Source organism: Rissa tridactyla, chromosome 8, assembly GCF_028500815.1.
Source record: "Rissa tridactyla isolate bRisTri1 chromosome 8, bRisTri1.patW.cur.20221130, whole genome shotgun sequence".
In the NCBI taxonomy this organism is placed as follows: Eukaryota; Metazoa; Chordata; class Aves; order Charadriiformes; family Laridae; genus Rissa; species Rissa tridactyla.
The window spans coordinates 49,595,332-49,619,527 of record NC_071473.1 but is presented as its reverse complement, the minus strand read 5'-3'; the positions used below and the strand labels follow the sequence as shown (position 1 = coordinate 49,619,527).

Sequence of the window (24,196 nt, the reverse complement as noted above, 5' to 3'; positions counted from 1 at the left end):
TCCGTGCGTAACCCAGTGTGTAAAATTAATCCTGTGTAAAACGATGCTGCCTTTACAAGGGTTGTAGAGGAAGCATTGCAGATTTTTTTGGTGTAATTGCTGCGTTAGACAGGCTATATTCAGCAGAGAGCAAGTGCTTCCATTCTCCAGGGCTTAACAAGTGTTGTTTCTTGTACAAAAATCATAAATCCTGTGGTAGTTAGCGATGCTTAATGAAAACTGTATTACAGGTCACCAAGGTTTCAAGACTCAGTAGATTCTGCTGCTCCATGCCTGAATGGAAGTCACCCAGCTCAGCACATTAAACAAGAATGCCCGAGTGATTATAAGGTTCTGTCTGAGGCATCCACACATAGGAGGATTACGGAGGGGATGGAGCTGAGAGCCTCCAGTAGTCTGCATCCTGAAATAGACCTAATGAATAATAGCTTTACAAATTCACTTTCATCCTACTTGTTTAATAATGAACATAGCTCCTCCCTGGGTTCTTTGTCACTTGGCACCCCTCAGCACTCGGCCAGGCTACAAACAAGCAACCTGAAGAAGAGATGCATCTCTGTTGTGCCGTCTTCGGCTGAAGGAATTGATATTACAGCTATCATCCGCACATCACAGACGTCACTGGTCACCTGTGTGAATGGACTGCGAACTAATTCAGCTGGCATTTCCTCTCATCCTGTGGAGACCAGTCATCACAGTGCTCAAAAATCCTCTCGGCCCCAGTCTTGCTCTCAGCCTGGAAACCCTTGCAGTATTCCCTCCCCTCCAGCATGTCTTGTACCTATTTCTGCTGAATGTGACAGAGGTGACTGTGAGCAGATACAAATGCAGCAAGTCGAGGAGAATGGAAGCCTCAGCCTTATGATGAATGGCACTAGCATTCCTCATCAAAACACCTCGCACAGCACCCAGAAGGTGAGTTTCTTAAAACAAGAACCAGCTGATGATTATTCCTCCACTGCTGATCTTTTTCGACATCAGCAGGGGCTGCCTCCCCCTTACCATCTACACCAGCAACTAAGCCAAACTCAAGGGACACTGCCTCACTTACACACCTCCATGTCTCCGAAGTCCCTTCAGCCCAGCGACGGGGATGAGCAGGAGCTCAGCAATGGCAAACAGGTCTGTCGGTGGATTGACTGCAGTGCCACTTACGACCAACAAGACGAACTGGTCAGACACATAGAAAAGACTCACATTGACCAGCGGAAAGGAGAGGACTTCACTTGCTTTTGGGCAGGCTGTGTCCGCCGATATAAACCCTTCAATGCTCGTTACAAACTGCTGATTCATATGAGGGTTCATTCTGGAGAAAAACCAAACAAGTGCATGGTAAGTCTGGAATATATTTGTTTGAATAGAAACATACTACTCTGGTCTCTTTCTTGCCCTCTCTTCAATCTTATTCCAATATAATTGTGCTTTCCTGTAACTTAGTCTGCAGCAGGCTAAAGGGGAATCGGAGAAAACCTTAATCTAGAAGGAAATGTTTGAGTAAGAAATACTGTAGTTCTTGGAAAAGGGATTCAATTTCCTTATACGAGAGCTTAACTTCTAATACAGTGCTTTATTTTTTTTAATATTCATTAAAGCATTAATAAAGTGATGATCAAAGCACGCAGCAGTCATTCAGCGTAAAACAAGTCACTGAGCCTCGGGTGACATTTTTAATCAAGAAACATAAAACACATCTAATGAAATTCTTTTCATTCCTTCAGCTGAACAATAACCCATAGGGTTGTGAGTGCAGAAGTTTCAAATAGTAGTTTAGAAAAGAAAAAGAAATTTGTTAAGGATTTTAAACAGTTAAAAGAATAAAGAGAATATCTTTAATTACATTTTCAAAGGTTGTTAGGGGCTTTTTTAATTTGCAAAACAGAGCTTTAAAAATAAGTAAAAACCATTGTTCTCTTCTGATCAAGAAGATGTAAACAACCTCAGTGTTCCAAAAAGAGGATCTTGGGAATAACACCATCTCTGCATCTGCCTACCATGATGACAATATGGCCAAACTAAAATAAAAGTTAATGACTTCCATTAAGCTTTCCACATGTTTGAAACAACAATGATATAAGACCCTGACTGAAACAGATGAAGCAAAACAAGTTTGACATAAGCTTCCAAATTGGGCCATGAAATTTGGAACATCTTATTTGTAACACCCACATGTGCACGTGTGTGCAGGCATGCACATACACACAGGCACACACGCACCACTAAGTACAAAGGGAATGGTTATGGGCGCAGGTTGTGGTTCTTGATAGGCAGAATTTTTGACTATATGTCTATTTTATTGTTTTGATCAGAGAATGATATAATGGAAAATGCTTGTAAGGAAGTTAGATCACGACAAACTTTTCCATGGCAAACTGTAGCTTTCTATGGAGGAATAGGAAAAAATGTTTATATAAAAAGCTTCCTTTTTCTCATTTGTTCAAGAAAAAGCTTGCTGGCCTGCAGTGGTTATGGAAAGGAGAAGGAAGAAAACAACTGTATTTGAAATCTTTTACAGAGATGTTCTCTGTAAGTGGTCATCCTGATTATCTTTTTACTTCCATTGGATAAATGAAAAACGTTATCTTAATGTCTGCACCGTTCGGTGGGTATTCCCTAAAGTAATACTGGAAACAATGCAGATATTTAGACAACACCATCAAATTGTCCACGATAAAATGGAAATGCTCTAAGACTTACCTGTTTCTTTTTCCTTTGAGAGAAAGAACTGACTTGCTCTTTTCCAGAAGTAGCTCAATCACAATTTGCACAAGTACAACGATATGACCATATCTTTTATTTGGTCATAAATCACCAAAGGATAATGCAAGTTAATTGCTTCTTTCCAAGCAAAAATATAAGTAAGCTGTGAAAGCATACTTACAGATTTTATTTCAGCCTACTTTTTGGTTTTGGTGTTTTTATCATCTGGAATGAGATCAATATTCTTCCCACTTTTATCTCACACTTTTTAAAAGAAATGCTTAAAATGTGAAACCCTGATTAGCTTTACTATGATGCTGAAAGATTCAGTAGAGTCCAGGATGAGGTGACTTTTGTCTTTTTCTGCAAAATGCGTATTTGACAGGTATTGTATAGCAGATTTCTAATGTTACAGTCCCATTCCTACAGGAAACTGGATAAACCAGAGACGTTAAATCATGTAATATCTTAGCAAATGCTAAAAATTTCCTCCTTGCAATTATGTTCATCTGCATTAAAGAACCTGGTTTTGATAACATCTCAAGGTTTAGCATTGTGAATAGGTTGGAAAAACCTTTGCATGTGATACTGCAGACAGCCTTCATGGCACATGTGTCGGGGGCGGCTAGCAGAAAAGTACAAGTATGCAAGAATGTCTATAGCACATGTCTATAGCAATGTCTATAGCCTTGGCATGTAAGTACATAAAGATCTGTTTTATTTGAGCAGATATTGTAGTTGTTCCCATACATGGAATGGCCCAATCAGAATTAGGAGCTTTAAATTGCACAACTTGCAGTTAACTCTTCTATTCCCAAAATAAGAGCCTTCCACTGTCAGCAGAGGTATCCATATATTAAATGATACAACCTGGAATCCTGTGTGGAGTAAAGCTGGATCCAAGTGAGCACATGAAAAATATGTCGTCTTTGCAAATTTAGTTTTCTACCCTGGAAAGACCTTGATCTAGCAGGGACAAGATCCAAAGCTGCAACACGGCTCCTTAAAGTTATTAATATCAAGTGGGGATTATTTGCCCAGCAAATTCCATTCCACTTTAAACAAGGGTTGCTGTGCAGTGTTTCATTGTGCAGTGATGTCATGTCATTTTAAATGATGGCTTTTCTTTTGATGTGGTAATAATTGTGCTGTTATTCCTGCAAATTAAGAAGGCAATTCATTCTCGGTCTATAGAGGTCTGAGATTTTGTTTCGTTTTTGCTGTAGCCCCGTTAAAGTAACTTTACGTCTCTGGGTATTTGTAGTGGAGATTTTCTTTCACTGTTCACAATTACCCATTGTACTTTCTTTTTAAGCCCTTGATTTTGTTCCTCTCTGTGAGATTACTGGCTGCCTAGGTATTGAACTGCTCAGGAGAAGCTAACAGTGAGCAGCACCCCACCCTCATACATAAAAGTACTTTTCCATGTAAAATTATTAATTTCTTATGACAGGCTTTGCTACTATGTACTGTAATAGACAAAGGAATTTTGGAATTCAAGCTACTTGAGAACAGGAAATACATGAGACATTTTGATTGAAAAGTAAATGGTTCACTAAAACTGCAGTTAATCCTTTTATTATCTTTCCAACAGCAGTTTCCACAATACTTTCATGAGGTAAGCTTCCTTCAGTCCAACTGTAACACTCTCATCGTTACAGCTGGTTTAAATTTAGCAAGCCTGCTTCTTTCTTTGCTACAGACAGTCGACAGGCAAAACAGTATCTGGTGTAGAGAACTACTGACGTTTCGAGTCCATATTCTGCTCGCTGTGTTTCATTGCCAAAACCGGTACTATGAGTATTCTGTTTTCATATTCAGTTAAATATTCTAATTAAGTGGTGCCTTCTCGTCATTGTGTCCCTCCGTTTGGTTTTTCCTTGGGCTCTGCAAGTAGTCTAAAGGAAACTACCTAATCTCTTTGCAATATCCTGTTATGTTTCATACTTAACTCATGTTATTTTAGTTTTATTAAATTTGGGGTTCATCTGCATTATAATCAAAAATATATCCAACAAAAATAATGATGCAATGCCTTTAAGACTTTAACTTCTGAAGATTAATTTCATGCTTCTTTAGATTTGATGTCCCAGACAATTGGAATTTTGATTGTCTGAGACAGCAAAAATTAGCAAGCTTAAATGTTTTTTATTTTTTTAAAAAAAGTTTCTCATAGCTGCATCTTTTGCTGTCTTTAAGTTCTTCCACTACTTTGGTGGGTAGAACCCTGCTGATCTCCAGATATTGCATCCTCAGTTTAAGCCTCTGCTTGCAAATGTAAATATAGAGCTGCTCATTTAGTTGTCCAGAATTGTTTGATTTGGACAAATCCATACTTGGCTTATTAGTTTACCCTCTTGCACTCTTGTGGCTTCATAAAGCGTGGAAAATTAAGTTCCCATCACTGCGTGCATACATGCTTGGGGAACCTATGTTGCAGGCCTTCACAGACGTGATCAAGGTAAATACATTTATCTTTATGCGATTTCTACATATGCAATTAGTGTTTCTAGAAACTAGGTATCATAATGTATGTGATATCCATGAATGGAGCTGGATGGTGATAATAACCATTGTTAGTGTCTCTAATTCTTGTATTTCAAAGAAACAGATGCCTCCTGAGTGTGTTCTAGACCTGTCTGTCACATCGTGGTTTTGCCTAGATGGTTAAGACTTTGAAGCAGAATCTTTTTTTCTTGTATATATGCAATATAGTCCGTTTGGGAAAAGTCTTGATGGTGTCTTCGGGTGCTGTATTGTACACAGTGAAATTCAGCACTTGTGCTGTTTGTAGGCGGTTCTTTTGAATCCCTAAGGGTGAGACATTATAGGCACTGCATTAAACATGGGGAAATTGAGACACAGAGAAGATAAGTAACTTGCCTAGAGGCATCTTTAGGCAATTCCAGCATTCCAGCGCAGATCTTGTGTTCAAATCACTACATGACACAAATTAACTACTTGCAATTTACCTATGAAACAGATTTTTGTACAGATTATGCAAAAGATAGTGGTCTGGTTGAACTTTCTCTTATTTTTACTGTACATCTCTGACGCAGGTGGTTTGACACGTCATAAACCTGTGAAAACTTTCATCAGAAGGCTCGGCTACATTTGTAACACTTCATGGGCAGCAACCTGGTTATCACGATTACAGGAGAAAGGGGCCTGTTGAGCAGATTAGTATTATTGCTTCTGCTGCTAAGGAAACCCATGTGGAATCTCCGTTCCCAGTAGATAGCAAGTATTATGCTGTCTGCGGTCAGTGGGGAGCATGTGTCTAGCAATGGATGGTGAGTAATGAGATCTCTACAGGCTACATCTACAGATGAGTCTAAGGGACAATCCTGCATCTGCAGGGAAAATAGGTCTGCATGCACCAGCTTATGTGCTTTTGAGTTACTTCACCAAAACAATAAGTTTCCATGCCTGACTCAAGGGAATGCTGTGCAAGTCTGGAAAATATTTTCAGCTTTTGGAGTGGAGGGTGTCATGCACTGATGCCAAAGGAGTGCTTTAAAAAAACAACAATAATATTAGCCTCACTTTCTTTCCTTTGAAGTCAATAGTAGGAAACATCCATTCTATCAAAGCTGCCTCACCAGAGATCTCTCTTTTTATTAGGTCTCTGATGGCATTTCCCGATACTGTCAAGGAACTGCAGCGTTAAAAACACTCTGATCAGAGGAACAGACAGCAATTCAGTGGTTTTGTGAAAATACAATGTTTGTTTGTTTACAAAAACCACTACAGATTACACGACAGTACAAGTGGGTTGAAGCATGCCCTAGCACTGGAGGGCAGGCTGGCAAATGGCTTTAGGCTTGGCACCGTGTCAGCTCATACTCGATGGCACTTGGGGATTTTGAACTCTTGTCTGTCCACAGGAGTAGATCTTGCAGAGCAAAAGATGTAGAAATTACGGCCCAGATTGCACTGTGGGTGGGACTGTCCCATGTTTCAGGGCAGTAGGACAGAAATGCAAATCTGCAGCTCACAGCGCAAGGGTACAGCACAATGGTATGGTGCCCTTAGGGCCCCGAGACCTGCCTTCTTGAGCTGAGCTGCAGACGGAGTAGCTGCCAGGGTTTTCCCTGAGGGATTATCAACTGGTCCTGGGATTGCTGACCTTCAGGTCATTCTGTGAGGTGCATCTGTTTTGTCAGGTTGATAGGAAAAGGTGTAGAATGCTGGGCCAGATGGAATTCTGCTCTGACCAAGCAGAGCTGGCTGCCTTTTTTGTTATTTTCCAGCAGTTTGGTATGGGTTAGGTCTGGCTGGCATACTCTCGGGGTTTTTTTGTTCACATAAATCTAAATAAATACAAATGAAATAAATTCCGACTGTTGCTGCCAGCAACCACAACGGTTTTCAAGTTCAGTTGTGTGCCTTAAACATATTATACAGGACACTGAAGAGATGTGATAAATGGAATATGGTAGTTAGAGGTATAGCATGGAACTTCCACTGAGGGGACTTTCAAATACATACTTTTTTATCCTAGAAGAGCATGTAATTCCACAAGGTTTTATTTCATTTGACTTGATAAATTATTAAATAATTTGGGAGCTGGTTTAAACAATGATTATCCTGAAGTTTTCCTGGCATATTTGTACAGGGCTGGTCGCTGTGTGTAGATATCGCTGTTCGTTCAGTCTTTTAAATAAGAAACAAAGTGGGATAGTAATAGTAATACCACCACAACAAAGTGGGAACTCACTCTATGAAATTCACTGCCATGGAATATAATGCAATGAATTACCAGTGTTAAGGTAATCACAGTGTTGGATAATTTTCACTAATAATACTTAGTATCTACTGAAGGTAAGGTGATAGGACTAAGCAGACAGTGGTTTAGGGAGCAGATAGCCTTCTGACACAAGGATGGATATTAATTTCCGTGTTCCACTTTAGACATTTTACTAGGTATTCCATGCCAGTTTTTTCAATCAGCAGTAATATCATTGTAAAACAGAGTTTGGAGAAGAAAACCATTAGTGAATCTGGGTCACCTCCAATTTGGAAAACAAAATGATGGGGAGACAGGGAACAGGACTGGAGGTTTTTGTTACTATTGACATTTTCTAAATAGTGTACTGTTTTGGAAATAATGAAATGTTTCCGTATTTTAACCCATCTTTTTTTACTTTCCATTTCAGAATGAATAACTGTTAAGCAAAGATGCTTTTCTGTTGCTTAAAAGCTCTCCCCATTTGATTTATTCAGTGTTTTTATTTTTTTAGCACAGTCCCCCAAACAATTATATTTCAGCTCATCCTGGACTGATTTCTCTTCTCTTCATTCTTCAATGTTTTGATTTGGCTACTGAAATACATATTTTTTTTTTACCACAATTCCAACTGTGACATGATTTGAGTAGAAGGAAAATGATCCACTTCCCTGCGAAGCAGCAGATATTTGTCAGAATCCTAAATGCGCTGAGCTTTTGAAAAATACCTGACAGTGGTCTGATTGACAGAGAGCATCTTAAAGGAAGGGAATGTGTTTGTATTAGAAATGGTTCTCCACGGTGACTGTGCTGCTTGGCACCATTGTGGCACACAGAAGAGGTAGTTGTATCAGAACTCCTCCATGCTGAGCAAAGTCATTCATATTCTTTGTCACATAATATAGGCTAGAGTATGCCCAGCTTAGAAAAATGAAATTTATTAGTTGTGACCTACGATGTCTGGCTGCCAGGTTTGTCTCCCAGGTCTTTTGGGAAAATTTCTCCTAGGCTCCTTTCCTTTCCCTTTGCCCAGTTTGCACACAAAAATGACATCTAGATACCATGTTTTTATCGTTATCCTCTTGTCCCACAAAACTCAGTAAGTAGTGATTCTTTCCCATTTTAAGACACAGAATTATTTCCAGCTCTGCTGTGGCCTGGCTCTGGGTGATGCTCCACATGTAGATTTATTCAAACCCCAGCCTCAGCACAGAGCTATAAACCTCTCATGGGGCATCACCTTTTGAAGATATCTTGCAAGCAGCCTCTTAACTCCCAATTCATTCCAGCTGCACCACAAGATCACTTTCTTTGCCATGCAGATCAATGAATTCTATCAAATAATCACATCTGAAGATGCAAAAAAACGGAAAGGCTTTCCAACCTCTAAGCACTGGCGTTGCAATAACTCTTAAGTATTTCTGTAGCTCACCACTTCCCATGTAGCAAAAGTGTGACAAGATTTCTTTCTCACTATGCATCCTGTCTGGGAGCGAATTGTCCATCAGTTTCACTATATGAATCTGCACAGTAGTAAAGAAAAAGTGATACACCCTCAGCTAGTCAGATGCGTTCTCCATTCTAGTCATAAGTTTTACAGAGCAGTAAATATAATTGGGAACTACCTGCTTCCTGTAAGAATGTCTTAATACACCTCAAGAGTACCTCAAAGATGTGTCCAGCAGTCGGGTCCTAAAACTATAATTCTGCAGGGTCCAGCATCATTTTGTCAAGGTGAGTTTGCTCCAGAAGAACTGGGAAAGAAGGTTGTATTCAGTGATTTGAAGGCAGTCTGCAGTTTTCTAATATCTAGTAGCAGTGAGAGAAGATATTTTTCCCCCTGAAATTGCAATTATTTTTTTTTAAATTCATCTGAATATTATTAACCTTGTCATTTAGAAAGTGGAGAGCTTGAAAGTTCTAAAGTTTTACACAAAGCCTTTGTGATTGTGTTCTTGAGGTTAAGTGCTTGGCTTTGTTTTATTTTTATGTATGTGTTCTGTGGGGATTATTAAAAATGGCATGGAGTTGTTCTGAACTCTCCGTGATTTAGCCTGTCTGAACAGCGATTAACTCCAAGAAGGAAAAATAGTTGCAATCACCTGGCAGAAGGCTTGGTCAAATTAAAAAGCAGTAAAATTAAATATTGTTTAAAAACTGTGCCAACGATATACTCATTAATGTTTCTTATTAGGCCAATACATTTTAATACTCTGTATTAGTGAAACATATGTCATTTAATAAAAATGTTAATCTGCATTTGCAAGCAGCACAGAGGCTGTATAGTATAGTCTCAGGGGAGAAAGAGGAATTTAGTGCACATTAAAAACTTTATACAGTCATTTATGCAGTTGGATCTCAGTTCTAAATATGATGCATTTGTTTGTTACTTCGGGGCAAACCAGCAACAGTTAGCTTTTAACAATCGGATGAGAAATAAAAAGCCATCGTTCCACAGCGCGGGGTGTTTATATCGGCCTGGGCTTCACAAAGGGCCAGATTCTGAAACCTTCACTCACTTGTTTAGCGAGTAGTCCAGTGGGCCTAGTAAAAAAATAATGTGCTATTTAAACTAAATATATCAAAACTTGACCTTCTGGCATCTGACAACTCGCATCGAGCAAGATTTTCAAAAGCAGGACCTGGTTTTGGATAGCTTTATTTTGGAGGTGTCCTGCTCTAATAAGGCACCTCTGAAGTTGAGGTCCTCTTTCTCTCGTAACAGACAGTGTGTAACTGAGTTACTAAAATTCCATGAACGCTTCTGGAAATTTTGACCTTAGTTCTCCATTTCCCCACAAGTACAATGAAATAAATCTCTCTGGTGCACAGTGAGGGTGAATAATCACAGCGAGGTAGTGAGGCCAATAACATAACGCATCCGTAATGCTATTTTGCATCTCTGATGGTTCCTTCTGTTGAGAATCTCAAAGCTCTTTCAAGCTTTTGCCTGCCTATGGCATTTCTTGTGCTCAAGTTCCAGATACAGTTGAATTAAGACAAATTACTCTGCTACTTTCTGTCCCTGTTTACACGGGTGTAATTGTAAAGAAACCCTGAATTTACACCAGAGTACGTGAGCCCAGAATGGCTTGGCCACAAAGTGCCAGAAGTCATGCATGGAGTGCCTGGCAGAAAAGGCAAGAAAAAGACCTCCTTTTCCTAAAGTGTTTTTCCTTCCATCTATTTCTTAAAGTTGGTGTGATGCACCTTTGCTGACCAGAAGGTCCCTTCTACTTCAGAGCCTTATTCACGTAAGGGTATGCAAGACAGCAATTTTAGTCAGCTCTACAGTGGTTTTCAAAGAAAATGTCACCGTTGTAGAGTATTCTGTGCTCTGTGAACTTTATTTTCTGTGTTTGGGTAAGTCAAAAGGGGCTTCATTTCAAATAGCTGTGCATGTACATCACAGACATTTGTCATTGCCTGACTTTTCTATTTACATCCCTGGAATCAAGGAACAATATGAGTTTTATTTCAAAGTCTGCTTTTGTTGTCTATAGCAGTGTCTTCCCTCGATCTCCTTCTTTTATTGTTGTGTACAGATAACATGTGTGAAGAGATCCTACACTCAGGTACAGTGTAGCTGCAGTGTTAAATAATTGATCTTGATCTTTCTTTTGAAACAGCATCCAAGGCATTTAAAAGTGGGAAATGGAAAAAGCATGTTCTCATAATCCAGCTCAGTAAAGTTTGCACAACTGCTCTTTGTTTCATCATCCCTACAATAAATCTTTCATTTTTGCCAATTGAGAATGCCTACTAAATCTGCAAATGATTACTTCCCTGAATTGTGTTGGGATTCTTGCAATACATTTTTCTTACATGGGTAATGATAAAATAAGAGTCCATCAAAAATATTTTATTGCCTGGCAGAGAGCCTTTTATGAAATGGTTTTGATTCAAGGAGATTCTTCCAAGTGTTTTAGAACCGTTGCTTACAACTTTCCTTTAACCCTTGCATGGAGGGCTGCCAGGCCCTGGGAATGTCAGAAAAATAACGTTAATCAATCAGCGGCTGGTAGAATGCAGGACCTGGGTATCAATTTAACCTGCAGCCCTTGGCCTCAGACTGAGAGCATGCTGCTTCAACATGTACTTGTAAAGGGTATTGTGTTACTATTAGATTAGAAAGCTGATGAATGTCAGACTGGTGGGAACCTTGTAAAGCTAATCTGCTGTGTCCATGTTGATATGATTTTACTCTGTTTCATCGAGAGCACGAGGAAGATGGAGTATTACAAAAAGGAAAACACAAGGCAAAACTGGTAGGGCCATCTGGGTCAGTGAGCCCAGCCTCTGCGATCCCAGGTACCATGTCACCTTACAATAATCCCTTCAGTGCTCCCAGAGGCACAGAACACCTTTATGTCCGTGCCTTTGAGAAAAGTGCATCGTCAGGATCTTTTCAAAGTCATGTGAAACAAATCCTGCTCTTTTTGCCCCTGATTTCAAAATGGATACAGCCTCACAGCAGTGTGCCCTTGTGGCCAAAAAGGCTAATGGCATCCTGGGGTGCATCAAGAAGTATGGGGCAAGCAGATCGAGGGAGGTCATCCTCCCCCTCTACTCTGCCCTGGTGAGGCCGCACCTGGAGTCCTGTGTCCAGTTCTGGGCTCCCCAGTTCCAGAAGGACAGGGAACTGCTGGAGAGGGTACAGCAAAGGGCTACGAAGATGATTAGGGGACTGGAATATCTCTCTTATGAAGAAAGAAAGGCTGCAGAATTTGGGTCTTTTTAGTCTGGAAAAAGATGACTGAGGGGGGATCTTATCAATGCTTATAAATACTTAAAGGGTGGGTGTCAGGAGGATGGGGCCGGGCTCTTTTCAGTGGTGCCTGGTGACAGGACAAGAGGTAATGGGCACAAACTCGAGCATAGGAAGTTCCATCTAAACCTGAGGAGGAACTTCTTTACTCTGAGGGTGGCAGAGCCCTGGCACAGGCTGCCCAGAGAGGTGGTGGAGTCTCCTTCTCTGGAGACATTCAGAACCCGCCTGGACGCGTTCCTGTGCAACCTCATCTAGGTGACCCTGCGCTGGCAGGGGGTTGGACTAGGTCATCTCCAGAGGTCCCTTCCAACCCTGACCATTCTGTGATTCTGTGATTTGTCTGCCTCTGTGCAGGAACTGGCCAGCTGTAGGAATCGCTTTGCTTTCCCTTATGAAGAGATACAGTCTCAACCCGGTTCCCCGTAGATCTCGAGCACACTGTCTCCACGTCAAACAAGGCCCAGGAGGCTACTCCTGGAACGGCACAAGTCGTGATGCCTGAAAACACATTCTAGTACTGCAGGGAGAAGGGATCTGGCAAGAGATCTACCTTGCGATACTTGCTTGCACTCACAGAAAAACAGCAGCAGACCTGACTCAGTGTGGGGTGCTCTCAACAAAACCACATCTAATGCTTGACACGCTGCCCACTTGCCTCCATGCAATAAATTGACTCCTCAGAGAAGACATGGGGAGAGCAGAAAAAGGCAGATTATGTGAAAATATTTAAAAGCATCACAGTTATTCACAGGCTTTTATCTTCCTCCATATCCTCAAACATAATGACATTTTTAATTGCATGGTTGTGGTGATCTCGGAGTTCACTGTTTACAATGCTTTGGTCTAACTGAACATTTTGAGCTTGTGCTTTGTCTTCAAAGCCAAGGAGTGAAAAGATGACGGCAAACACACAGAAACCAAACATATGCATCAGACGCACAGAGCACACTAGCTTAGTCACTGTAAATCTTTTAGCCAGGTAGCGGCTAAATTGCATGCTTTACACTTCAGATTGGCAAACTCCTCTTGTATACGTCACACTTCTGGGCTGAAATGATATGCCAAAGTTATCTCAGATGGTCATTGACCATTTTTGTTCAGATTTTGAAAGAAGGCATTCAGAAATACTTCCAGGTGTGGAGAGACTTCGCTGAATTTAGAGGGAGAGGTGTCGGAAATACACAGTGACCATCACAGGAAAGGCCAGGTGAGGGATTCTGCATCATCTCTCCTCACAGATGGATATTGAAAAGCAGCAAATTTAGGAATTTTTAAAGGAAAGACTTTTTAACACTGAGCAAAGTTGAAGGGATCAGAGTGGAAGGAACCTTTGTGAAGAATGGGAGTTCTTCGCTGTGGACTGTGATACCCCTAACCTTCCATCAGAACATCTCAGGCAAGTTGTAGCTGGGCCACTAGAATGACAGCAAGTTTAAAACACGAATATTTGTAGCTGCATTACTTCATTTCTAGTGCTGTAAAAATACCGTTCACATAATGGGGTAATGACCTGCAAGTTCTCATGATTTCAACTGTTTTGGAGTTACAGGAGTTCTGTTCCTTTATGGCAAGCATCCATTTCTCATTTTAGCATCTTTGGCACTCGGCTAAAGGATGGGAAATTAAAAAATGATTAAGGGGGCAGAGAGAGACGGTCTTTTAAGGAAAGATTAAAGGAATTAAACAAGGGCTGGGGAGAACAGGAAAGGGAGGGATTGTTTAGAAGAGACTAGAGAATAAGTAGGGGTATCAGGCAAAATCAAGCAAAAGAAAATTTAAAGCTAATCTTTCAGTAAAAGTTTCCAAAAATAAAGTATATTTTAAAGTGGAATAATTTTGTAGTGCAAATAGAAGATGCCCAACTGTACGACTAATATAAGATAGACTGTCTGAAAAACTGGAAAATACATTGTAGAGAATCATTTTGAATTTACACTGTCTTATTCTGCATTTCTCCTATTCTGTGAAGACTGATTGCATCATGAGGCGTAAGAGAAGGAACTGCATTAGCAGGCACAGGAGTACAGTTTAAGCCTTCAGGTGGCTGCACTCTTAAGATACTATTTGTATATTTTGTCCTCCCAATGTTGCTGGGGATAGTCACCATGCAGAGAGGTGGTGCTCAGCGTCCCCTGAGATGTGGACCCCCCTGTCCTTCTCAGACCGTTTCAGAAACGGATGCTTGCTTTGCACACTGGCAAGTATGAAATCAGGGATCAGTGGCTAGAGCAGTCAGTTTGCCAAGATACCTTTTGTTTTGTTTTGCCCTTACCAGATTTGACCTTTAGAGAACAAAAAGTTTCTCCTCGCCATGAATGAAAGCTTCACTATTGATTCCAGTGAATGCTAATGTACCGCATAGACCATTGTGCCAGAAATGACTGTGCCATGACGCATAGATATTTTATTTCTGCTGTGCAATTGAGCAGATAAAGACTGTTGAACACATCAGCTTCACATGCAGGTTCCTGGTACAACTTCCTCAAAATTCAGGCAGTGAAATTCAAGTTTTTGGTCAAGCTTGTTTGTTGTGCCTTGCTCAGTGTCCCAGAGCCCCAGGGACTGCTCTGTGTCTGGCTGGGGAAGGGTGCAGGGCACAGCTGCACAGGGGGACGTGGGAGCTGCCCAGATACGGGATCACAATCAGAGGATGCTAAGCAAAACCTGGGGAGAGGGAAAGAAGCCAGCTCCTTTTTAGGCATCTCCTCTGCTAAATCCGTACCTGGGCTTATGTTTGTCAAGTTTTTGGCATCTTTGAACACGGTAGACATGGCAGAAAAGAAAGATAATGAAAAGCATGATAATGCTGCCTTCCTGTTTTACATTTGGCATGGATTGAGATTCCTTGCAAAGGCGTTTGCTGATCAGGAAGTGCAGAGCACACCAGCTCTCTGTTTGCTCTTAGTACTTGCACCAGCCGTTTTGAAATGAGTTGTTCGCTTTAGCATGTGAAAGCACCTCCATTAAGAATTTGTCTAACGGTTACAGATGGACAACAGAGGACTATCCTTGTGTGACACCAGTGGTGCAAATGTAGAAGGTAGATAAAGCTTGTTTTGAGTATTTCAGCTTGTCAGATATAGGCTCTGATACGTGTAAATTGTTTCAGGAAAATCTGTGTTGGAACACATCTCTGAATGGCAAGAGAAAGAAATGGGTATTGTAGTCATCCCAAATACTTTCAATTTTGATTGTTTATAGCAACACTGACAGAAACTAACACTATATACAAAACTGGTTTTGAAACTGCCCTTTTTTCAGAGTTAATGACCCACAGGCTAATGGAAGTTTGCCAGTTTTTACCAGCTGGGATCTGGCCTGATTTTGCTGGGAAAGAAAAGTGCAAGGCAAAGAAACCATTTGGATTTTTGAAAGTCTGTGATGGTTGTCTTCTCTCATTATATAGCATTTGCTTTTTTGTATGTTGTGTTTATAATTGACCTGTACTTAGCAGAAATGCTTGCTTTGTCCAAGGACAGCATACCCTGAGTGCCCAGGAATTCTCTTTGCCAACTGCGTTTAGATCCACTTCTGTGAAAACCCAAACCCATCCCAGTCAGTGTGGAAGGACTTCTATTAAGTCATGGCTTTGAGGATCCACTGACACAGCTCGGCTGCTCTAGCTCCATCCAGTAGAGGGTAGTCATATGCATTTTATGACATGCTACTCCATTTATTGCACTCAGGTCTTTCCAAGGCATTACCTGGGGACTTCTCACATGATAGGCATGGCCGATTGGGCTCACATAATTAACCTGGGAAAGGCAGGCTCTGTACCTGAGTGCATTTCTTTTTAAAATCGACAGAAGAGAGGGAGCGAGCCATTTATACCAATTATATATACAAAAAAATAGTCCCTAAAGGCAAGACTATATAACGTGCATTATGTTCAGGCAAGTGTAGGATTATTAGTGTCATTCATGATAATTTGATTTACCCCCGTGGCTTCCAAACAATACATGGCTCGTAGCCTTGTGAATTGGTGTGCGTTAAGAATTGCATTGCAGCCTTACATTTTTAGAAAGAAAACTCTTAGGTCTTACTATGATGAAGGCTCTTTTGTTGTAAAAGTTTCTTAACTAAGATAGATGTTACTTCAGTTCACACTAAACAAATTGACTCTGGAGTTTTCAGTCTCAGTTTGCCAGAGACGAATTGTGAAAGCATCTAATTGTAGCCTAAACAAAACCATATTTTCCTTAAAAACATGGCAGCGTATCATTCTAAATCTATGGTGCTTTGCCCAGGAACCATTTCAAGCAAAAAAAACAGTGTGCAAAATAGCCACCTTAGACAAAACAAACTATCAAACCTCTATATTAAATTGAGTGCTTTTGATTGCAACGTTGCACTGGAAATGTTGTCATTGTTTCAACTCTCTGTCCCTCCATGCAGTCAAAGACACCAGTGTATACTTAAGAAAATGGTAAATATAGAATACTGGCAAACGTAGCTTAAATACAGTTACTAGTAAACAACTGTAGCTGGACTGTCCAGTTTCCAGGACTGATTGCAGCCGATTTTAATTTAGACTATGAAAGAACAGCAAGCCTTTAAATCCTGATTCCCTGTTCTTTACAACATTTATCAGTGTACAGTGGCTTTATTCATGACCCGAGTCTGGTTTTGATAAATTTTGATAAATTTTTCATAATGTTATTAAAGAAATAATAGACACATCATTTAGCTATCAAGTTGTTGGGCTTATGTGAGGGGAAGAGAGGTTGGTGGAAAAGGCTGAGAGCAAAGAGGCTGATTATTCTGCTAAATATGTAGAAATGTCTGCTGATGAGAAGGCAGCTCTCTGTTGTTGGATGCGCTGGAGCATCTGTGAAGTGGCCATTGCAACTCGTAGGTGGGATTGTAGCTAATGCTGCTCTCCCACCCTCCCATCTGCGCTTTGCTTTGGCCTGCCCGCTCTCGAGCAGCCAGCGACCATGCAAAGGCGGGAGGGAGAGACACCTCTGCTTCCGCGTGGTGGCCCTCAGCCGTGGCCTCTCCAGGCAAAGCAGGGTCTCCATCCTTTGTGCACCTGCATGGAGCCTTCCCAGCTGCAAATCTCAAGCCTCTGCCAATTCCTAAAGGCAAAATTCAGCTGCGCTGAAAGCAGGGGCAAAATTCCCATAGACCGCAAACAAGCGGGAGCACAGCCAAGGCTGGAATGATACAAGCTTAATAATCGAGCCCCAGTTCACAAGATGTTGAGTGCTTCTGCTGCAGAGGTGGATGATTTTCCCTGGGCTTTGCTGTACTGCGCACAGCTCCATTGTACAGTACCTCTGAATGCTGCTCTGCCTAGGTTGCTCCACGTGTTTGAAAACAGGGTGATTTAGTTTGGGAGGCTTTAAAGTTTTTAGCTCAGGTTTAGGGAAAATATGCAACATGAATCATCCGGGAGCTTTGTTTTTCTCAGTGAGTTCTATGGTAATTGCATATTACAGTGATGTTTAGGGCAAAACAGTATAAGACATCGGAGCCTTTTGTTACAGACAGTCATATCCCACTAAAAGCCAAGTGTTTGTCAAATTAAGCAAACAACTCATGCTTGCCTGTCTTTTGGGGATTGGAGGGGGTGGAGGGGGCATGTCTTACTTGCATGTATCAATGTGTAGTGCTAAAAGGAGAAGAAAGGGAGACAATTCCTTTATTCTTTCTTCCTTTGTAAATCTGGCCCTCTCTGTTTCATGGTGGATGCAGAATTTTAATTTTACCATATAGTGATCATTTTAATTTGGGGTCTTGGGGTATCCGGGAAATTAAAAATTAAGATAGGAATTAGTGGAAAAAGGACCATTCATTATTTATTAGTACAGTGTATTAGTTAATTCAGGAATTAATAAAATTGACAGCTGATAGTGATGCTTAGGCCAATGTGTTAGTTGTATCCCCTTCAACATGCTTCTGATGGTGTCAAAGTCAGGCCTGCAAGGTGGCCACAGCATCACGAACAAGTGAGCATCCATGAGGGGCAGTCTCACCCCCGTGCTGGTGTGGGGAGACCTTGTCAACTGCCAAGGTCAGCAGAACGTTCAAATACCCCAGTTTCACCTGTCTTCTGTAATGGTCATTCTCTGGAGGGAGCTGGTTGAGAACAGGAAAGGACCTGTGAAGAGCACTTGCATTTATAGAAGCTTAGAGATTTCTCAGACCCCTGTGGTAGTAGGATGCAGACTTGGAAAGACCAGAGACGGGGTAGACGGGGCTGGTGTTTGGCACAGGAGAGGTGCTGAATGTGTTCGGGTTTGAGACACAAGCTCTGTTTCCCCTCCAGGAAGGCAAAAGGTAGCTGTGTGGGAGTCCTGTGGCTCAGCCACAGTCCCTGTGTGTGTTTTGTTTGGATATTTCTGATCTCATTACCTCTTTGGTTTGCACTTCGGGTTTTAGCAGCAGTGTCCTATGCAGTAGTTATTTTGGAGCTTGGCTTTGTGTGTTTGTTCCGGGTCTGTTCATTAATAATAATGGAGTGTAAAAACCTAGCTCTTTTTTTGAGTTATCAAAATAAATGCAGTCTTTGTGACCAGTTTTAGGCTATATGATCAGTGCTATCTAAATATTTGCTCATCACGCTACATTCCTGCTGCCTTATTAAACCTTCTAGAGCGCTGGCTCCAACAGGAATGAAGTTCACTGTGAAGGGAAAGTGTTTCTCCTTTACTTCCAAAGCTACTCATGATGTGTTTGGAAAGATAAATAGAAAGAGAATGCAGACAAAATGAGAACATATATACAGGTGGACAGTCTCACAACAGGGAAAAAAGGAAAATCAGAGGTTACATCATATTATTGTAAGAATACATTATTTTGTTTTCAAAACTGTTATTCAACAGTGGGATGAATCCTTGAGTCATCTAGTGTTTGAACTTCCAAAATGGCTTGTGGTTGTTCCATCGTTCTCACACAATCCCCAAAGACACAAAAGTTCGAGGCACTGATTAATCTTTCTGCATTAATGGCCTGATCTAGCATTTACTGATGTCAAGAGAAAGCTCCTCATATACTTCAATGGACTTTGGAGCAGGCCGGTGATTTTTAAATATTAAGCATAAGCAGCAAATGAGAAGCAAGTTACAAGAATCTTTCCAAGTCCTGTAGACCCATTTTAAGAAACTGCTGTATTCTCTTGTAAGACTATCTAGAAACCTTAAAATATACTTACAAATACACAAACAGATGGCATATAATTCATTGTGCTCACTTTCTACCTTTGATCTTTTGTTTTACTTACCATCACTTGTGTGCATATGTGTGTATGTGAGAGTAAATAACTTAATCCTAATTGTCTGAAGATATACATATGGACATATAACACAATGTATTGCTTATATAATGCCATAAATGAGCATAGTGTTTGTGTGTAAATTATATTTATATATAAATTTCCTACAGTATATATGGCCAATATAAATAAATTCTTGTCACGGTAGTGGTTTTTATCTATATATTTGCCTTATAAACTAGCAGGTAATAATTTAATTCAAAAGGTCCTTCCAAAAATGCAGTTAATGTCTTTTGTTATAGTTTCCCTGGGTTTAATAATCCCCTCTTCCAGATTTATATTGGTTTCTGGAAAGTAATGCTTATTAGAGTGTTTTTCCAAATTGGCCACAATAATCCACTGAAATCTGCCAGCTGAATCATTGCTATGCTTGTGAAATTGCCAGGATCGCCTGACAGTTATTACTGGGGTGGAAGGGGAGGGGGAAAGGGAATGAAAGTTTCATAATATGTCACTGTTACTGATACCTTGGCTATGGGTCTTAGATTTGGATTGAAATGTTTACCGAATTCTATATGAAAGATGGAATGCCTGGTGGTAGATTGACAGCGCGGCTATAATGGAGACAAAATTTAGTAATTTCGTTAGGCAACTGTATTTCATTCTGGGCACGTTTTAAAGCTTATATATATATATATATATGTGTGTGTGCGTGCATGCATGTATGTGTGTATATATGTATGTGTAAGTATATACGTACATGTATGTGTGAATACTCCCTCCACTGCCCTTCGCCAGCCTGGTTTTTCAAGAAAGGAAGGTTATATATGTTCCCTGAACCAGGATCATGCTTTACATACAAAATCCCATCACCTGTGCAAAACATGTTACCAAGTCACAGCTAAATCATTCACCTGCTGCCAGGCACCTTTAACATCTTAATGTGCTCATTCTCTTCTGTACGCTACAGCTGAATGTAGGCGGCAGGGAGTGAATAGCTGTAGGTCCAATATGTACTGTTTTCTCCTGTACTTCTGAGATAACTGTAAGGAGCTGATTTTGCAGCATCTGAATTAACCTTTCATGGGAACTACTGCAGAACTGGACCCTAATGCTCATTTTGAGAGGGATTTACATCCCTAGCAGTTGCTGACAATGGGACACTGGATCATACTGCCTAGCTGAAAAGGTATTTAAAAGAATCGCAGGGCTGTGGCCTGCCAGGCCTATGCCAGAGGGAGAAAGACAAAATGCCTCCCTCCCCTCTGAGGAGCCATGGCACCACTGCTGGGACAGACCCCGGGTGGGTATGAGTGCTGCAGGCTCTGGGTGTCTGGGATAAATATTGTGTCCAACAGCCATCCCTGGTGAGACTTTGCTCGGGGCAGTGCCCACCCCAGTGAGCATTTTTGCACGGGATTTATATTCTGCTGGTGTAAATAGGCTGTTGTTTAAATAATCCATCTGACTAATGGGCGGGATGGGAGGTGTAAGAAAGGGCAGCGTGCTGCTGCACAGGCAGCTGGGCTGTCCTGCATAAATATACGTAGACAGGCTTATGTGGAACAAACTGGGTACACTAGGGGTGCAGGGCTGTCCTGGCCCTGCTCAGCAGATCCAAAGTCTTCCCAATACAAAGCAGAAAAGCCGTTCCGGTTTGGATTTTTCTGTTTGCATTGCTGCAGCTACAGCAGCTTTATTATGAAAGTTATGCCTTTTTTGTAGATTATGAGCTGAGATAGCGGAAGCCAGCTTCAGTACAGCCAGAAAAATAAGGTTCTGAAACATTTTTTTCATTCCACAATATGTGGTTGAAAACGACTTCCCCTAAATTTTCCTTGTGATGAGGGTAAATTTCCCTTAAGTACCAGCCAGTGCAAAAGGCACATGGCTTTGGAAGTGTCTTTCTGGTTGTTTCTGTCCCCTGGCATTGCGTACGGGGTCAGCTCGAGTGCTTTACAGCCACGCAGACATGCTTCCTCCTTACATACGTTGTGGCAAGCCTAAGTGACAGGCAGCACGTGAAGAATCAGCAGTGCTGTTTACATTCAAACACCAAATGCTGAAGTTAGCGCCAGCCAACTGGACTGCAGAAACAGTCGTCTTCCATTTTTATAGCCTTATAATTTGTAAGACAATTTTTATTACTCTGATTGGAACAGAGATGATGTTTGTAATGCCTGTTTATGCCATTTCAAACTTGAACATAAATCTCATTTTTTAAGGGGATTTTGTGGTTTTCTTGGCTTTATGGATTTTTTTTTAAATCCTCCTTTTATGCATTCTGCTAAATTAAACCAAAATAAACCCGAGGAAAAAAGTGATTCTTTAAAACAAATTTATTATTTTATCCCTTCTTTGGACAGGAATTTTCATCAGGAGACAAGGATAGAACATTCTATTCAGCCCTCGCCTGCTGATTTACGCTGCCGTCGTTATAAAAGCCATAATGATGTCCAATAACTAGTAACAGGAACTGTAAGGAAAAGCTTTGTAATATAACGCCGCTCCTCTTTTTCTCCAACAGCTTTGTTGGTGGTCTAGATGTAATTCCAAAGCGTGTTAGATGGTTCTCGGAGAGAAGCATGCAGCTTTTTTTGTTTTAAGAGAAGTCCAGGCCTAAGATGGCATCATGGAGGCTCCTGCCATGGCTCTGAGGTGCAGTGGGCTTACTGTAGGAAGCTGCAAAGTAAGAAACGATAACTGTTATTTTTCCTACAAAGCAGACCTTGGATTCTGGTGGGGTAGCTTATAGGGGATGCTTCTAACCATGCTATGGGATTCTGCCTTAATTGTCAGGGGTAACATTTAGGATTAGAGCATGTGTACACAGCAGTATGTGCCTGCAGGTCCGATTAATTGCTAAAAGAAATCAAAGATATTTGATAAACCCATCAGTGGTTTACTGTGAATATGGGTTGATGTCAGCAGTTTTATTCAACTTGTAGAAGTACTTTAAAAGGTAGCAAGTGCTATCCAGCTGCATATCTGATATTAAAATATGAGGGTTTTATTGCAAGGTAGTAAGAATCAGTCATCACTTGGAATTCAACTTGACAGCATCATTCAAAAGGTCCCATTGTGAGTATTGCTGTAATAGTAGAGCACAGCGGCATCAAAGAATAAGCTTTTGCCAGCAGCTACCCCAGAGCAGCAGGTGAGATGTGGCTGCTTTTCCCCATGTTTATACACAGAAATTGAGTGTGGTAACCCTGTGGTATCTGCTAGCAAATACTGACTTGTTAGTGTTTCCTAGTATAAGTGGTTGATGTTTTATCAGCATTACCAAAGCTGGTTTTTAAATTTTTTTTTTTAAAATCCCATTATTTTCAGCTGTTCGTTATTACGGTAATGTGTTGTTATGGAGGTTATTTCCATGTGGGTACCCGAAGTTGTGTGTTGTATGAGGGAAAGTGGGTTGTTTCGCCTATATAAGTGTGTGTGTAGTACTTGGGTTTGTTTGGGGTTTTTTTCAGATTAAGATTTCTCCCACTGCAAAAAGGGATGTTGGCATACAGACTTGACCACAAGTGAATTGCACTTGTTGAATGTTTAGGTGAACAAATGACATTTGCAATAAAAAAGAAAAAATCTTACATGGAAAATTTAGGCAAAGTTGTTTATGCAAAAAAAATCTTTTGTCCCTGGCTCCCTATTCTAAAAACCTCTAGCAAATTCTCCGTGACTGCTTTGGTGCAAGTCAGATCGGAACGTAGCCCCTTTGTGACAGATATCTTTTGATTGACTAGACAATGCAAAAGACTCATGCAACATCGAATTGTTTTAGCAACTAATATTTGACAATTTTAAAAAGTTTTCTTTTAGGCTGAGCTTTATGTAAAGCTGTTTACATTAAAGTGACATCCAATTAAAGCGTATCATGTAACCCACATCACAGTTCAGCACACATTTTCTGTTTTAACTGACATATGGCCCCATTTATGAAAATAAAAATCATCATGTTTTGATGATATGTTCACATAATTTATGTGGAAAAGTAGGGGGAGAGAAGCAGGGAGAGGGAATGCTTTTACTGTGTAAAGCTATTATTTTCTGTGATTCATTAAATGTCTTTTAACCCATATGCACAGGCAAATCCCTCCTCCCTCAATTCCTGCCCAGCCCCCAATCATTGTCCATGCTGGACAAAAGGACTTAATGTCTTTTATGGGCAGAGACAGTAGATAGACAGAAACACTTTGCACAGTATCGTCCTATATTATAGACATTTTTATAGTAAGAGATTCTTTAGCATTCTGTAGAGGAGAGAAATTAGTTAACCTGAAAACAAGTCGGTGGACAGCAGAGTTAATTAAGCCTGTTTTCCTTTGGTTGTCTCAAGGCTGAATGCCTGTCAGGATTTTCTGATGTCTAGTAAAATATAGTCTCCTATTGGCGTCTTTTCTTCAGTCTCTCTCCTACTCAGCTGCCAACTTTCATAAAAACTAGTAGGAACTTAATATCTTTGCAACCAGCAATCATCTGTCAAATTTGCCTGGAATTTTCTTTCTGTACAGAAGTCTCTCTCTTGCAAACCGAGGTGTTTCAGGAAAGGCAGGTTGCTTTCCTTAGCGTAACCTATTGGGAAGGAAAATGGTTCTTTTTATAAAATGGCCATGAAGCAGAGACACGTCAGCACAAACTTGGGAATCTCAAGCTGTCTACAGCCAAGGCTGGAGGTTTGGTATTTCTGTCCACGCTCTGAGCCTCACTGACACTGACTCCCTGCAAAAAAGAATAAGGCTCTAAGATGATTTTCATCAACTTAAGGCAGAGCCATGGC

The 24,196-nt window shown here is 40.8% G+C and overlaps 1 protein-coding gene across 6 annotated transcripts in view; it reads left to right on the top strand.

The window, feature by feature from the left end:
* Positions 1-24,196, top strand: part of GLIS1 (GLIS family zinc finger 1) — a 207,496-nt gene that overhangs the window by 102,210 nt on the left and 81,090 nt on the right. For all 6 annotated transcript variants that reach the window (XM_054212399.1, XM_054212395.1, XM_054212396.1 and 3 more), the window contains exon 3: positions 231-1,332. In XM_054212399.1, the coding sequence (XP_054068374.1) occupies positions 231-1,332 (1,102 nt within the window). The remainder of the gene's footprint in view (positions 1-230; positions 1,333-24,196) is intronic.